The sequence below is a fragment of the Gambusia affinis genome, linkage group LG05 (genome assembly GCF_019740435.1).
Source record: "Gambusia affinis linkage group LG05, SWU_Gaff_1.0, whole genome shotgun sequence".
Lineage (NCBI taxonomy): Eukaryota > Metazoa > Chordata > Actinopteri > Cyprinodontiformes > Poeciliidae > Gambusia > Gambusia affinis.
Genome location: NC_057872.1, coordinates 21,339,000 through 21,356,666, shown reverse-complemented (window position 1 = coordinate 21,356,666; position 17,667 = coordinate 21,339,000). Strand labels below are relative to the sequence as shown.

Here is a 17,667-nt window from a genome sequence, read left to right as displayed (position 1 = left end):
CATTAAGGAGGTTCTCATATCTTTCAGACACTGTGTTAAGGCTGGTTTGGGATTTTGAGAGCTAGAAGACACACTGCACTGCATCCACTCAGGTCTATTACTGTAAGTGCATTAAATCTCAGGAGAAACAAGATATCTCAGAAATCTCTAAGTACAATAAACAATTCTGAAAGTGCAGGAGCAATATATTCAACTCTAATGACAGGCTTAGAGCTACGCTATTGCTTTACAATAGGGCAACTTCATTAATAGATACAAATGAACTTGTCTGCATGTGATGCAAAAAGAGCACCATGAACAAACATCATAAAAAAGTGATATTTATAGCAACATAAATGCTAGATTTATGGACTGCATAAAGTGTCTTTATTAATCAGGCTTGATAATTGGTTATCCTAATCATAAAGTGTGAATATGACTAGTCTCACACAAAAATAGAAGCATCTGGCATGTCTAAACAGGTGAAATATCAATATATTTTATACTAAGAAATATGAGATACTTTTTGGCAGACAAATCATTGGAAATTGAACCATTTTCATCTCTTCAACTTATTGTGTCATCAGCATACCTCTGATAAAGGGCAAAAGGGCAGAGAGCCCAGAATTTACCTTTCAGTCTTGCTTGTTTATCATTGGTCTCAATTTGTTCACCATGTTAGTGTTTTTTTCTTTATGTAGCCAGGTTGGGATCATTACTTTTGCTCTTTCAGTTGTTTATGCTATGGAGGAGCATTAACTGTTGTCACTATATTTGACTGAGCAAAGTTGTTGTGTGTTGTTTAGAAATATTAATAGAAATACTACTGAAATATTAATTAGTGTAAAGGTTAACTGAAATAGCCTATAATATCTTACTTTTAGAGCTACAGTGTATTCGGTAAAGCATTACCAGGCACTTTGCTGATAAAACTGTGATGGATTGAAACTAAATACTATTGTCACTGTCATTGCAATAAAACAACAGAATATTATCTGAATATTTAAGGCCCATATAACTCACCCTTAGGTTGCCTCAGTATTTATTCTAAGTTGTAATTAGAAACAGATTGCTAAGAGTAACTTAATTGAAGCAGCTGAGCATCCTTAAATAATTTACTTCTAATTGGCAATAACTAAATTTGACTGGATTATAGCAAAACTCAGTTTTATTTAGAAAATGGTTATGTGGTAAGGAATGTTTCTACATGGTTGCTACGTATTGCGTTGTTTGCTTAGTTGGAAACTAAACAAATAGCACTCATCGCTCAGTTAAAGTATCTAAAGTAGCTGGCTGCCTGAAGAGATAGTTCAGCTAGCAACTTGTCAAACTCCCAGTGTTACTGTACAAATAGAAGAACAGCAAAACATTCTGCGTAAACACATTTTCAGCCAAATTAATTGGCTCTTTATACTTGACCAAACTATGATTAATAATTATAAGTAAAAAAATAGAACAAAACAAATATTTTGATGTATTATTTTGTAATCACAGGAAGAATATTTTTCTCTTTTGTCAAAACCAAACAAAGCATGATGCATTTTGGTGCAAAATTTTAGCATAATGCTTGATACTGCGGCATTAATTTTACCCTGAGAATCCCAACCGCGCCCATCAAGAAGCTACTTTGATATTTTATGATCAACCTCTCACAACAAGTGACTTTCAAGCAGCTGATTTCTTCAACTTTCCAGCATCTTGCTGATCTTACTTTGTCTGGATCCCTTTTAGTGATGGGCATAATAGGTTTAGCTACTCTCTGAGTTTTTTCTTGGCTTCTGAAAATGGACTGAGTGGCAGATCTAGAGGAGTAAAACTAAAAACAATGCAAGCAAAACAACTCACTGGTGTATTTTAAAAAGCCTTGGGGGTCTAAAGGGAACCGTAGATTTGTAGGATAAATATTTGAGGCAGCTGCTGCTATGAGTACTATGTTTCACTGTATGCATACACATAAAATCCAGCTATTGTCAATATGAATAGATTTGTGCAGCTTGAATCACAGTAAAACTAAACCACAGCTTTTGTCTTTAATAATTATTTGGACCCATTTCTGGGCTTTTTTTTTACTTTGGTTTTGTTGAACCTGCTCCAATCTTAGGATCTGGATTAGGCAGGCAATAGATTAAAAATGAAAAACAGTCTCGCTTTCCTGTGCACAGCTACTTCTGGAACAGAGAAAAACAGGAAAAACCCAAAACACAGACAACAAAGAAATTAAAGACACTAAAATGTACTCATAAATAAAAATGTATAAAATAAAAGAATCAGAGAATCAACCTTTTATGTGCATTTATTTGCGCTGACCTTTTCGCAAAACCATACTTCTTAACTTTAAATGAGTTTTACAGATTTACCCATCAAGAGAAAAATTGGAGGTCGATCTAAAAAAACATTATTGCAATTTTAAAATGCGGAACCAACATTGAAATTTTGTTTCTTAAACAGAAACAACATCTTCACTCTTTTTCATGTTTCTTTGAGGAATTCGAATTTAGTTTCTTCAAGAGTGACTCATTAATTTCAAAATGTCTTAACTTCAAGGAAAACATTGTCCTTTGAGAGTTGAAAAAGCCTTAATTTGCTGTCTTTATGGACAGCTTTTTCAAACTAAGCAAAAAATGAGTCTCAGTTTGGGAAAAGCCTTGAGAGAACTCAAGGTTTTTACACAGTAAGAATAAAATAAGGAAGAAGATGAGGACAACATATTTATATTACCACTGGAAACACAGAAATAAATATTCTTGAGTCCAGATTAATGCCAGGTATTATCTCGACTGGTTTCAATAAATTGTTTCAAAACATATTTGACATATTTTTTATAGAATAAAAATATGGAGAACTTGGACCAGCTGTTCATTTCATTGTTTGTGTTTTGCTATCTGCAGGACATTTCTGTTTTGCACCCCAGAGAACATAAAATCCCCAACAAGCAGGTTTCCACAGGGCTTATGAATATCTTTGCATGTTTTCAGAGTACATTTCTCCAACTCTTTAGCATCAGTATTTTAGCATTAATGTTCAGGCCCTAAGCTGCTCTGTCCTAGGCAGTTTATGACCTTCTAGAACTGCATATACTAAATAAATACTGCTGATTTCTACATTACATTTCACACCCTGCATTTCAAGCTGCGCTACAAAAATTCAAAGGCAAGTAGCAGGAAAGTTGGAAAAGGCTGATTATGAAGCAGTAACAGCGAAAAGCACACAAATAGTTAAATACAAGTGTTAGATTATGCATTAGCAGTAAATTTATGAAATTGGTTAGATTAATAAGATGTTTTACTAACAACTACTGAACATAATGAACTGACCACTGATTGTGTCTACAAAGGTTTGAAAGTTTAACAGCCTTTTAAACAGGTCTCTCAGTCTGATAGAGGAAGTGAGGAAACAGGAAGTGACATGACTTGCTGTCACTCATTAAATACACAGAAGAGCAAGAGCAATGCAATTTGGTGACCAGGTGCAGCTGCTGAACCCTGGATAACACCACCCTAACTCTAAACTTAAAAGTCCATGTTTTCCCCAATCCTCTCCATTTAGTGTGATTCAGCTTGTACTGTTTTTCAAAGAATAATTGACAGAAATGTCAGTCTGTCAATAGAGAGAGATTCTTTAAAATACTTTAACTGCAGCAAAAGGTGGTTCTAAAAAGTGTTGAGTCAGAGAGGCTAGATATAAATGGAAAACCTTACAATTTCTATTTGCATAAAGCCATGTATAATATTTTTCCTTTGACTTCACAATTATGCACCACTTTATGTTGGCCAATTACATAAAATTCAAATAAAATGCATTGGCATTTTTGGTTGTAAAGTGACACAACTGCAAATGCCATATGAAAACATCTGCAAGGCACTTAACTTTTATCTTCCAGAGTAAAATATATTTTTGTAAGTCTTCTTGGTTTTCCCAGTTGGTAACATGAGGTTAAAATACACAACTGAAAATCGAGAAGATTTAAACTTTGTTTGTGTAAATACAATGGTCAAGTAAATTTGAATATATATATATATATAACAAAAACAGTGGTCACTTTAAGAAAAATTCTTTGACTAACTTTGAGTGCTCTTTCAAGCAAGGTTGGTACAAAACAAGTAACTGAAATAGGAAGGATGGATATATTCATTATAGAAGCAAAGTTTCAGATGTTGATTGTCAGTGTTGTTTGGTATCATCAGATAAAAACAACAACAAAAAAAACAAAACACTGATAAATTGCCAAATATTGCAGGGATAAATTTAGTGGAATTATTTTTTATGTCTTTATATTGACTTTTCCTCATGAACATGAGCTTCAGTGCATGTTAAACTTACTGATCTGCTGATTGTACAAGAGACAGTTTCAAGTGCAGGATCGCAATATTACATCTTCTTATGTTGACCCTCTTGAAACAAAGCCAGCAACAACACAGTTTTATACATAGAGCATTATCATATTTATGAGTACCCTGTAAAGCTTGTAAATGACCTGATTCAGCTGTCATTTCTTTCCATTCAGACATACCTTTCATCTTTGAAATCGGTCTTAAACAGCAGTTGTAAACACTTTTCCATAGTTTTTTAAATGTTTTCTGGCTGCTTTGCTCATTAGTTTTCAGTTCTTTTTCTTGAAAACTTTGAACTGAGACAACAACGCTTCCTGTCTCTAAACCTAATTGTGTCCCTCCTTCCAGTTTGTGGTATTTCCCGGTATGTTTAAGCAAACCAAGCCTCTATATGGATCATAAATTAATTGTGAATGTTTTGCCTTTTATAATTTAAAATGGCTGTAAAGGACATAGCTTCATAGCCATTAAGACCTGGATTTGGACTTGTTTGCTATGTTAAACAAAATGTAAACCATAAGTATGTGAAGTCTCTTCATAAAATAAAGTTGTTTAAGAAGTTTTTATGATGTAACTTTTTAAAATTGACTGAGGCTTAAAATCATAATTTTGGCAAAAATATTAATTGAAGTGATTTCATACGTTCTTGTCCTTTAGGGTTATTTAGTCATTGGTTTTAGCTCTTAGGGAATGACTTTAGTTAAAAAAAAGTCATGCTTGTTTTAAAAATGTGCTTTGAGGTTATTGTAAATTTGTCTCAGGCATTATTTTTTTATTGAAATAACATTGAGTAAACAAAGACATGGTCAGGAAATCATAACACTACCCTGTGTCAGCTGCCAAACTAAATATTGCAATAATTCTGTTTGTTTCATTGCCTCATAATTTCCCCCACAGCCAAACGCCACACTGGGTATCCTTCGGTATTTCTCATTTTGTGTTAACAACAAGTTTCATCAATTAGATTCCCATCAACGAAGGAGGCCGTTGTTTCCATAGAAACATGGTTGGCTAGCAACCTATAGTGCCTCCTCTCTCTTCATTCTGGTGTTGCTGTCAGACTGAATGTCCTTTTTATTACAAGAGTGAAGATAAATTTTATAGAAGTAATCATTTATCTGCTATGTAAGTTGAAGGCAAGAAATTTCCCAAAACACATCCCAGGAAAAGAAACAGAGAAATCAATTTCTGGTTGATAAAATTGATTAAAGTCTTGAAAGTTTAAGGTAATAATTTTTAGATTTCCCTCCTTTTGTTGCAGTGCATTTATCATATGTGGCAAAATCTCTCTGAAGTTATAATTATTTACATAACTACTCACATATTTCATACAGCAGCAGTAATTTCAATCTATTTCTAACTGAAGGCACAGTTGCAGTGTAGGTAAGTGTGATTCAGAGATGCTCAAATGCACTTTAAAGCCTTCTGGAGGTGTCTTCGGTGACAGAGAATGTGTGATAGGATTTGCCCACATGATTTTTTTCAGTGATATTTATGCTCCCACTACATGCCCTTTTCCTCTAGCACCCAACTTCTCTAGTTGACTGGGTTGTTGCCTGATGAGAAACCAGAAAGGGCAGTGATGTTCCTGTAAATGTGGCTGGTTCGTTGCCAGGAAATACTCAACTGGTTTGGTGTATTGATGGGAGATTAAATAAAAAAACAAAAAAAGTGGGGATTGAGTGCCTTGCAATGAATACTTATCGACTCTGATTTACCTGCAAGAGCAGCTTAGGCTGGCTAAATCTCGATAATCTTTTTATTATACTTTTGAGAATATACATTTGTGCTTAATGCAGTAATCTTTTGTTATTGCGTTCAAAGTGTATTCTGTGGTCAAAGATTAATTTCCTGTTGCTTGAAAGTTGTTTTTAACTGAAGCCAACATTGTGTCCTCTTCCTAGTTGTTGTTGTTGTACATGTAATTACAATCCAGGTCAGAGGTTTTACATGATAATAATCATAGACACTCTTCAGAAAGGGTTAGTTTCATTGACAGGACATGAGGCCCAACCTTGACCAAAATTTGACACCCACATCTGTCATGCAACTTGGAATCACAGCCAGATCAAATGTTTAAGGCAGAAGTCACTCACAACTAGATATGGGCCATATAGTTTTAAAATGATAATGTCTTAGTACCAACTATAGTGATGTACCACCAGTAGTACAACAGCCTTGCCTATAATTTGTGAAATATATTAAAAATGATCACAAACCAAACAAAAAATATGTATTCTTATAAAGACAATGTCTGTAGATTTCTGGGCTTATCTGCTGAAAGCATAATCTGTTATTTTATTAAAACATGTTCAGTTGATGCGTCATGTTTTACTCGCATTACTTAGGATTTGTCACAACATTGCATATTTTACTAAAATTATTTTCATTCTCCCACTCAGAACCCCCCAGGTTCCACTTCAACAAGCCTGAGAACTACATCAGCATGTACCACCAGGAAGGAAGTGACACGCTTTATGTCGGCGGCCAAGCAACGATCTACGTGTTGACATTCAGTGATAAAAGGGTTGTTGACATGCAGGTAAATTCAACTAAACTGATTTTCATGTTTGTTTGTAGTCATTCTTTATTGTTATAGTCAATCACATGCATGATGAGTAAATTCTCGCTGTAATAGTTGAAGCTGTGTGCTGACTCTGGATCAATCCTCTTTAGGTCCAAAAAATAATTAGTTTCTATTCAACTGAACAAAGTTATGGCACACACCCACGTTGATTTGTTCTATGCATTTGTTCAGTACTTTAATGGTTTTACATGGGTTTTAATGTAGAGCTGTGTGTCATCAGTGTAGTTACAGTAACTAATTGCATTACTTGGTATTGATAGCGGGAGCACAAATATATCAAATAAGAGGGACCCCAAGTTGGAGCTTTGGGGTATCTCACATGTGATTTTTCTTAGCTCTGATTAAGTTATCTGTGCAACTTCATAAGTTATTTAAGTAACTGTAAAAGCCCAAAATGTCTGACCAAAGTGAAATTATAAAACCTTGCTCAGACATTTGTTGCTGAAGAGCCATAAGGATACATTGGAAACATAGTAACTTTATTGTAAGGAAGTATTTGAATTTGAAGCAAATTCATAGAGGAGGATGTCATCTGTGATCACTGAAATGACTCGCCTAGGTTCGCACTAAGCACAAGCTGTCACTGATAGCACAAGTTCCTAAATCAAGATGAAATTCTTGGTGCATGCATGAATGGACTGTTAAAGATCCCCCCAGGAGTCATGATGGCAGCAACATTAAACGGTGAAATTGGGTGTAGCACAAAAACTACTCATTATCATAATCTAAATTGTCATCTCAAGGACAAATTGCTGATTTTTTCAAGCTACCAAGATGTTTATCTTGACAGAACAGGAACCTGTTTTTAGTTTTTTAGTTTTTTATTTTCTGTTTGTGAATAAAATGTCTGCATAGAGGCATCATGAACAAGTGGTCAACTGTAAAATTGCATTACTGCCAACCAATATTCAAAGGTGAAGTGCCTTAAAGTCAAACAACTTTCAGTCTTAGTTTCTAGGCTGCTGTCGAACATAAATCACCGAGTGAATGCGCAGACCTTTCCAACTCATTCTCGGTAGCAGAGCTAAATTAATTTTTCTTTCCAGTCGTTAGAAAATAACGCTGAGTTTGTTTTTTTGTGGAGCATTATGAGAAAGGTGATGCCTCCCCCGTTTGTTTTTTTCCCTGTTAACTTAGCATGATAAGTGCAAGTAAAAGTAACAAAGGGAGTCCTCTATTCTTTGCTTAGTGTTCACATCAACAGCTGTTTGCATATAGAAACAGTTTTGTTGCTCATTAACTGAAGTGAAATTGTTGACTGTGATTAACTAAGCATGTTTAAATTAAAGAAATTCCATTAATGGACCACAGTGGAATTAAGGAGAGGCTATCTGATTCAGACAATTAATGTGCTTTGGTGCAGGTTAGAGAAAGATGGAGGTTCTCAACACTGGTAGACACTGTGATTATAAATTCATCGGTTGTGTCTCTTGTTTTTAGTCGCTGAAGGTGGTGCAATGTTCAATCATTATCCAGCACTTAACTTTTTTTAATAAGATATGACACAAAAATGAATTCAGAGATGTGATATTTGGTGTTTATTTCCCAATTCAATTTTAATGACTCTCGCTTTTGACTTTCTACTCTTTGACTTTTGGAGTTTGCGTTATGATGAATCTAAGCGTGGTTGCTATTTTGTTTCTAGAATGTGACATGGTGAACCTTGTATGCCGAGGGAGATATACTGGCTGACCCACAGCTGACCCTGAGCAGCAGCTGAGATCCAGAGAAAACTGTGGAAATTAGGTCATGCATACAATAATGAAGCTGCAGCTATTTGTCAGGGGGATGAACATATTTAACTGAGCTAATGTTGCCAACATATAGACCCAAGAATACTCCCTTGTGTATCTTACAGCACTATACTAGCTGGCCTAAAGATTGAAGAGATATTTTCTAATATATTTGCAGTTTGAGTGTGCTGGGTTGTCCTTCAACATGATGAAAGGGAATAAAAAGATCTGTAAAGATTGCTTCATTTTTCTGAGTTGGACAAATGTCTGAAAAGTGAATGCACCCAAGTCAAAATGTCAGGTTTACTGGTGATAAAAATATTTTTGATTAATAATTTCTGAGATTTTTCATATAAACTGTGACATTTATCCTGTAAAATTCAACTAAAAAATCTTTTGAAAGATGAAAATAACATCAGCTATAAACTCGCTACATAAACATGAACACCATTAAAGTAACACTTTCTTGAATCATTTTTTGACTCAGTTTCAACATTTAGTTCACAGATGTCATCAATTAAACTGAAATATAGTTGAGCTGACTTAGCAGGATTTTTTTCATTTGCTTATTTGCATCATTCAGTATCTCATATCTGTTTGGAAAAGGGTGAAAAGTCCAAAAGGAAAGTTTGGCACAAATCTGCTCAGCATTTCACCAAAGGAACACCATTCTCAAAGTGAAATATGGTGGTGGCAGAATCATGGTCTGCTTTCTTTAGGTGATACTCAACGTGCTGTCATTTTAGATGAGATTGTGAAAACTACCAATCAGTGTTGACACAAAACGTGTCATCTAGAAAACTTTGAAGGACCTTCAGAATAATTTTCAGCTTCACTGTGAGTACAAGGATACATCAAAATCAAGAACAAAATAGTTTCGCCAGAAGAAAATGTAAAGTTTTCAAAATTCAGAACAAAATCTGACAGAAAATCTTTGGAGTCACTTAAGGGAAGAAGAGAGGTGTTCTTACAGTTTGATAAACAGGTTGGCCAATTATTGCTAGGTCATCAGGTGAGGTAGTAACAGACTGCTTCCAAGAAAGACTGGATGCTGAAATCAAATCAAAATTTGTTACTACACAGTATTAGTATATTCATTCTTATGGGTGGTATCCGTTGTATTTTTTTCATATTTTTTCTTCAAACTAATTTGTTTTGTAGCTGAATTGTCCAGGATAAATGTCACACTATATCTGGAAATGATTTATCTTGATCTTATTCTGTACCTCACAAAAACTTGTCATTTTAACAGGGATGTTTAAACTTTTCAGAACCCTGGTACCTGTCGTTAAAAAAAATAAAATAATGAAATTACACTTTGCTTGTTATTTCCAGCAGAGAGTGGTTTAATGGAACACAGTGGAAGTAAAGTCAATATTTTATTACGTGAAAGCATCAAAAGCAAACATCAATCCATTTTATGTAAAAATGAATGAACCAAAGTTTTTCTTTTGAAATTCAACAACTTACGGTAGATGTGGAATGAAAGGGTCAGGAACAATCATCAGATTTTCAATAATGAACCAATTACAACAAAAGATTTCCTTTTTAATGTCATATGAATCATTGTGCTGTGTGCTGTGCTGCAAATTTGCTTAGAGGAGCTCATGGTCTGCATGAAAATGTCAAGGCAGGTTGAAGAAAAGAGCACATTTAATAAGAAGTATAATAAAAAAAATATATAGAATTAAATACCCCACATCCTGACAAAAAGCAAGCAATATGAATGTCATCTGTGAGGACTGTGTTCTAGAGGCTGTTGAGAGACTGAAAGAGTTTAGTGTGAAATGACTTGGCACAAAATAAGCCGTCCTTCCTCCCACAGATCCCAGCGGCATCGGATCAGACTGCAATTGATACCTGCAAGGCAAAAGCTTCTCCAGATGAGGTAAAAACTCATCCTCACTGTCAGAACCTCCATCGTTTCTGCACAGCCCTAACCAGCTCAATCAGTGCATTTGTCTCACTAGCATGCTGTTTCTCATCACTATTATATTCAGCACAATAAGGCTTCTTTTCTAACACTGTCTGACTGCGAAAGACCTGTGTTTCTAGACTTGGATGAACCAGATAAACATACAATGATACATAAAGACATCAACAAGTAGTAATTTATGTAGATGGAATACAATTACACATGAGATGGTCCTACCTCAAAACAAACACTGCACACTTGACTGAGCACTTAATTGCACTGAATAATTTACATCAAGTTCTCAGAGAGAAAAAGAGAAATTAAGAATTAGTAAAGGTAGATAACATTTTACAAAATATGAAATATTGTTCCAGAAAATACCTTATTTTTTAAGTAAACTGCATCTTCACAGGATTCCCAACAACTGAATGTTTGTGGTAAATCCACATTAATGTAGGATGTAAGAAGCTTCTGCAGAGGACAATGAGGGGAGATGAAAGAATCATTAAAGTGTCACAACTGTCTTCATAACTCTTTTGAATTTCTATCGTCAGGCAAACGGTATGCTATCTTTAAAAGTAGAACCAACAAACTGCTACACAGCTTTTAACCACCAGCTGAATTAGAAATTATGAAATCATCATAAGTGCTGCTAATTATGTGATTCGATTTAGACAATTGTAGCGTTGAAAGACAATTTATGGAGGTTTTGAATGTTACAATCCAAATGTTTTGTTATAATACTTTTGTTTAAGCCTTTCTTTAAAGTCCATAGATCAGAGTAGAGAGAACTACATCATCTGTACCATTGATTTAGAATTATCTGCAACAACAACTCAAATATGGCAACAACAACAAAAAAAGAATGCTGTCCATATCACACCTTTAATACTAATATGCGCTAATTAAAAGAACATAAAAAGCTACACATGTTCAGAAATTTTACTTTCAGGTACCAGTACTTTATATTAACTCATGCTTAAACTTGTGCAAAGCACATTTTTAGTAAATCAGCACACATGGAAAGATAAACAGCGTGACAGCAGCTTTAGTTTGAAAAAGACATAAAAGAGATAATGATGTCATTATCTCTTTTATGGTAGCATTACTACCTAATACTATCGCATTAGGTAGTAATTCAGTAGTAATACTACGGCATTACTACTGTGTACGTGTTATAAGTATGCATCCTTATAACACGCACACGCACGCACGCACGCACGCACAAGTTTATTTTTTTCAAAATGTGTTTTATTTCTTTCATTTAGACTCAAGCTAGAATCCTTACTAGAAACTTGAAAACACATTGAAACAATATTTTTTGATCTGAGAAAAAAGTCATTCAACATCATGTTTATGGTCTCAGTCCTTGGTGGGAGAATCAGCTGGACCTCCTACATGTTAGTGCCTGAAGGTACATTGTTTTATTATGCATGTTAGTGCCTCCTCACACAATAGCTTCTGCATTCCCCTGAAAAAATATGTATATTACCAGAGAATACAGCCTCCAGTTCAGTCCTGGAATTTTACATTTATTTTGTAACAGTCTAAAGATTGTTATGACTTCTTGGTGCATCAACCTTACTCATGTTTGGAAATTAATCTCTATCAGCATCCTGTGGCTGATTGTTCTGCTGTTTTTATGTGGGTGAGGATTTAGCAGGATATGTTTTATTGTTTTTGCTTAGGTTTAATCTTCTTGTTACAGTTTGAACCTGCTCTGCTTCTGACACCGGTATGCCACCAACGTCACAGAAGCGCAGGAAAACAAAAGCTTTAATACAATTTTTCAGTCAACACACGTAGTGCTGCATTTTTCGGCTTGCAGCTTTAATAAACCACCGTTTCAGTCTGACAGCTGTGTCATCCCGAGGCTGCGATATTACTCACAGCTACATGGTGTCAGTGGTGAATACCGCGAGCTGGTCTGCCACTGATTATGTTGTGAAGCCCCCTTTCCAACTCATGCTACATTCTAAATAAATCTATAGCTGACTTGCCCTATGCCTTTAGGAAAGTGTAACAGTTGTTTCAAAATAGCACATTTGGAATCCTCAAAAGGTGTTTGCATTGATGTCTATTACTGAAATTGAAGCATTTAAACCCCCTTACATGAATAAAAATAAACATTTAATACAGTTCATAAAGTGGTGTGATTCATACCACTCTGTTGTATTTTTCATAACTCTTTTTACACACATTGCTGTAGTCCGTAGTATGTAGTCTTCTATTAACTGATCGTCTTTCAAAAACAAAGGAAAACTCGTTAATTGCTCTAGCCCTCTTGTTCGATTGTATGTAATTGTATGTTTAAAAACTGAATAAAAATAAAGTAAAAAAAAAAAAAAAAAAAAAAAACGAAGGAAAACACTGATATGTGTTTGTTTATAATTGTCTTATAGGTTTATCTCTGCCCTGTCTTTGATTCCCAATAATCTGTGCTCTGCCCAACACATTATGGTCAATGTTCCCACAATTAAATCAAAATATAGAGAAATAATACAAAGGTGCTCAGTATTAAAGCAGATCACCAACATTTAAAGATATTCTAAATAAGATGCTGGTCTGAAACCTGCAGATGTCTAAGTATTGTTTTTTTAATTTTTTATGACCTCAGCAGTGTTGCTGTTTGTTGATTACTGTAAAAGTGTGCTGCTTTATCTTTCTATGTGCTCTTCCTTCTCTCCCAAGTCATTAATGAAAATAAGAATTTGTTCTTAATAACACATCTGGTTAATTAAGGGTTAAATGAAAAAAAAAAATCTATATTACAATAAAACTGATACACTTTCACACTATAATTTAAAAGATTAAAGGTCTATGTGATGTAATGGTTTGAAACATTTGTTAAACCTTGATATGAGTGAAATGTTTTCATGCTAATGGCATCCTTTTTGACCTGACAATATTTTCTCAGATGATTCAACAATTAAAGACTCCACTGCATAACCTAAAGTAAGCCAGGAATAGTGAATTTGGTCTAACAACTATATTTCTTTTGTAACAGTCTGATTGACTTCACCCTTTACTCTGACATTCACACTGAAAGTCAGACCTTTTTGGCAGCGAGTGCCTGTCTGAGTGTTCGATGCGATGTGCTCAGTCTGCACTCATCTCTGGCTCAACCCAACTAATTTGTGAGAGAGACTCGAGTTCAGTGTTTTAGCACTTCTGTTGTTTATTTCTATGAAACTATCAATCTTTTATCCATTAACTTGAACAATAAATAGATAGTTAGAATCCATTTACTTGCGAAACTTGGAATTCAGATAAAACGTGAGCAAAAGAAGCATGTTTCACCTTCTGTGTTGGAAGCAACACAGACGGTTAGATGGAGATGAATCAAGCATTCTGCATGTGGGAACTCTGTCTACCTCTGCATAAGTTTATTAGGAGCACACTCACTGTTTCTTGGGGCTGAACATGACAGATATTCCTGAATACGGGAGGAGTAAAAAAAAAAAAAAAAAAATCAACCTAGAAAGTCTGCATGACTCAATCAAATCTCTCCTGGGGCTTTTCAGGCTGATATAAAAACATTCCCACTCTGCAAGATGGGTTTATTAATTCCAGGTGGTACTAATCAGTGTGTAAAACCATCTCTGTAAAGTGTTTTTCACTCGCGATCCTTGGTGATCATGCTGTGGACTTGGAAACTACTGTGTGTTTAGAGAAGGTGTATGGGGACTCTGATGTTTCTGCTCATTATAGTTCCCAGTCAATTTGTCTGCTATCAGAGGATTAAAGCCAAGCTTTGTCACAAGTAATTGAAATATGAAATAGTTGTTTAAGTAAATGTGACATACACAGTTTAAATCCAAACAACTACAATGGCTTGTAGTCACTCACAGCTCTTTCAATATATTATAAACACAAGCTGCAATTTATCCACTAGAAACATATTTTTTTCAAGAGATATAGGTTTATATTTTAGCAGTTCCTCGTTTGCATTTCTAAAGGTGGTTGCAAAAGTGCTCAAAAACAACATAAAACATACACAGCATGTGAAATGAAGAGAAATGTCAAAGGATTTGGTTGAGGGGTGACATATGGACCCAACAACATATAACCCTGTGTTGTCTTGCCAGGTAGAAAATATCAGTCCCAGTGTCAGATGCAACCGTGACTCTACAGCTCACACATTTTAACTTCAACTCTCCATTTAATCTTGAACATCAAAAATCAATGCCCAAACATGTATCAGCAACTATGTTTTTCAAAAACTAAAATGCGTGTGCACACAAAATAAAAGAAGCTAAGTAAAATAAAATCTCATCCCACTCTACCGCCTATCCAGCCACCTACATACCCACCTACACACGTCCAATCCTCATTCTGGCTTTTAGCAATGCTTCTCTATCATCACTGGATATGTACCTAAACTGATGTTCTTGTTATTTTCAACATGAGAAAAAAAAAACACCTCTTGAGACACACTTTTTAAAAAATCTTGATAAAGAATGAGCAAAACTTCCTAAAAAACTGATTATTCATTAAGAATATTTCTGTGACCATATTCATTCTGCATCCATTTGTGTGCAGTGCAGTCCATTATTTGTCCCTATTGATGAAGTGATGCATATGCAGCATTGCAGTGTTGTACTGCAGGTCTAAGCCTTTTCTGTTGTCTGCCAAACGTGCCAAGCGTGGATGGATTCCAATCTTTTCTCAGCAGCCCATTTTTCTCCAGTAATCTGTTTGTTTTCTGTTGCACTTTTGCTTTGTCTCTCCATCCTTCTATTCTACCTTCCACTGCTTGAGTTCCATGGTAGGCTTCCTGTTGTCTTTCGTTTTCTTCTCTTTTTCCTTTAATCCCCTTTTCACCCTTTTCTGTTTCTCTCCCCTTCTCTTTAATCCTTAAACCCTAAAAAAAAACAGCATATTTTACTCCCCTATCCTCTGTATCCTTCCTTGATGCTTTCCCATTTTCTGTCTCACTCACTTTATTTTTCTGCAACAGATGGAGTGCGACAATTTCATCACCGTCCTTCAGAAAGTTAATGACACATTCATAGTATGTGGGACGAATGCTGGAAGCCCCAGATGCTGGATGCTGGTAAAAATCTACAGATATATCCCTTTAAGTTTCCCTGTCTCTATGTCTGCTGTCATAAGTGCTTTCTGCAATAAATTGAACCATCTAAAGAGCAGCTGCAAACAGCATTTATCTATTTTCTCACTTATTTCTTCTGTTCATAAAATGAAGGCTAACAGTTATTTACACTCAAAGAGAATGTTCTGACTTCAATACGATCCATCACTGATAAATTGACGTTAAAACATGTAATGAGACAGACCTCAAGGAGACCTCTGCTTGTCTCTAATATCTTGCACCTTTTCCCTGCAGGTAAATGACACAGTGCTGACAGACGTCCAAGGCGGTGGGACGATAGCGCCAGCCTCTCACATCTCACCTCCCTTCCCTTCGCAGAAGTCAATCAACTTGCCTGCAGGTAAAGAACTCCAAAAACAAAAACTATTTTCCATTCAAAAATTCAGGTTTAGATGAAAAGAGAGGAAACATCAAAGATTCTTTTTGTAATTTAATATCTGAGGAAGCAACTGCTGCAAGACATTAGACTCTGTGGTTCATTTAACAGTTGGTGAAAAATCTGAATCATTTGAAGTATTGGTTCTAAATTAAGGACACTTACTGAATCCGTTTTACACCCAAAATTGTGTCCAATGAGTTACATTTGCAAGGAAGAGAATGAAAACGTGGAAGTAAGATAAAAGGCAGCCAAGGGATGGTGCATGTGGAAATGATGTATATTTTTATACATGTTCTTTGCGTGTCAAGTCAAGTTCAAGTTTATTTGTAAGGCACATTTTAGCAACGAGGTGGTTCAAAGTGCCTTACCCCATATAAACATCATACAGTAACACATTATGAAACATTACATTTTATCAAATGTCATCATTAAAATCATCATGCAAATACATAAAATATACAGTCAACATGTCTGACCAGAAGGGAACAATCTTATTTCTCTAACCCATGCTTCGGATCTCCATGCTGCCTTAAAATGATTAAATGATACTATTTTCAAAATAAAATTAGCAGACATGTTATGATGTTGGAGATTACTTTTTGCAGATAGCTTTGTCAGTGCCTTTCCTGACTGAACGTCACTCATTCAATCTTAGTTTTCCACCACTCACTTACTGTAAAGCGTAAAGGTTTTGCTGCCCCTTGCATATTTAGGTTAAAATAATTTGCCAAAATGTTTCTTTTGACTTGAAATAATATTAATGCCTAGCCCATATTTGTATCTGATGCAGAATTTATTTCTATGTATCTGCTTTTTCTGTACATTGAATCTAAGTCTAATTTCCATGCATTTGTTTGAGGCATAGAGATGAACAAGATAAATATTATTTAGGGAGTAAGTGAGTGATTTAATGCAGTAGAAATTAGAAATTAATGAGTAGATCAATTTTCTTTAGCATTTGGTTTTCTAGAAGTGTTTCAATCTATTTCTGACGCTGTCTCCTTGGCACCTGTCTTACTCTGGAGTAAAGCCACCTTGAGCTCCTCATATTAACTCGGCCTATTTGTGTCAGGAGCAACAACGTGGCACTTGTTAATCCTGGGCTGCCAAGAGCAATCTTGCTCTCATAATTGTCTTCTATTCATATCAGGAAGATGACTAAAGGTTTCCTTTCTCTCAAGTCCCTCGAAATGTTAAGTGTAAAATACTTTTTGATGATTATACAGACTCGCCATAAAATTTTTTATCTTGCCTAGTACTGAAAGCTCTGATTTATTTAGACTCATAATCAAACTATAGTTTGGTTCTTTATTATTAAGTTATATTTGGTTATAGTTGGAACTTAGTCACATAAAAGGTTTATTAATCTTGACTAAAAAAAGATTTGTTATAAAATCCATTGTGGGCTGAGTAACATGAGTCATTCTTTCAATATAAATAATATCACTCATTTTGGCAGATGACTAATCCTAACATAAGAACAAATTACTTATTTGCATCAAAGGCGTTCTTAAGCTACAGTTGAAGACAAGAAATGAAAATCACGTTCAGCGTAACTAAATGAAATATTGAGTTCCAGTTGAACACAAAGTTTGTTATTACATCGCTCTCATATATGCTCCAAATGCAT

The 17,667-nt window shown here is 35.1% G+C and overlaps 1 protein-coding gene across 1 annotated transcript in view; it reads left to right on the top strand.

Moving 5' to 3' along the window:
- si:ch211-113g11.6 (uncharacterized protein LOC559008 homolog) overlaps positions 1-17,667 on the top strand; it is a 39,353-nt gene that overhangs the window by 1,743 nt on the left and 19,943 nt on the right. Inside the window, exons 2-5 of the mRNA XM_044116549.1 lie at positions 6,713-6,852; positions 10,456-10,518; positions 15,506-15,601; positions 15,893-15,998. Coding sequence (XP_043972484.1) covers positions 6,713-6,852; positions 10,456-10,518; positions 15,506-15,601; positions 15,893-15,998 — 405 coding nt within the window. The remainder of the gene's footprint in view (positions 1-6,712; positions 6,853-10,455; positions 10,519-15,505; positions 15,602-15,892; positions 15,999-17,667) is intronic.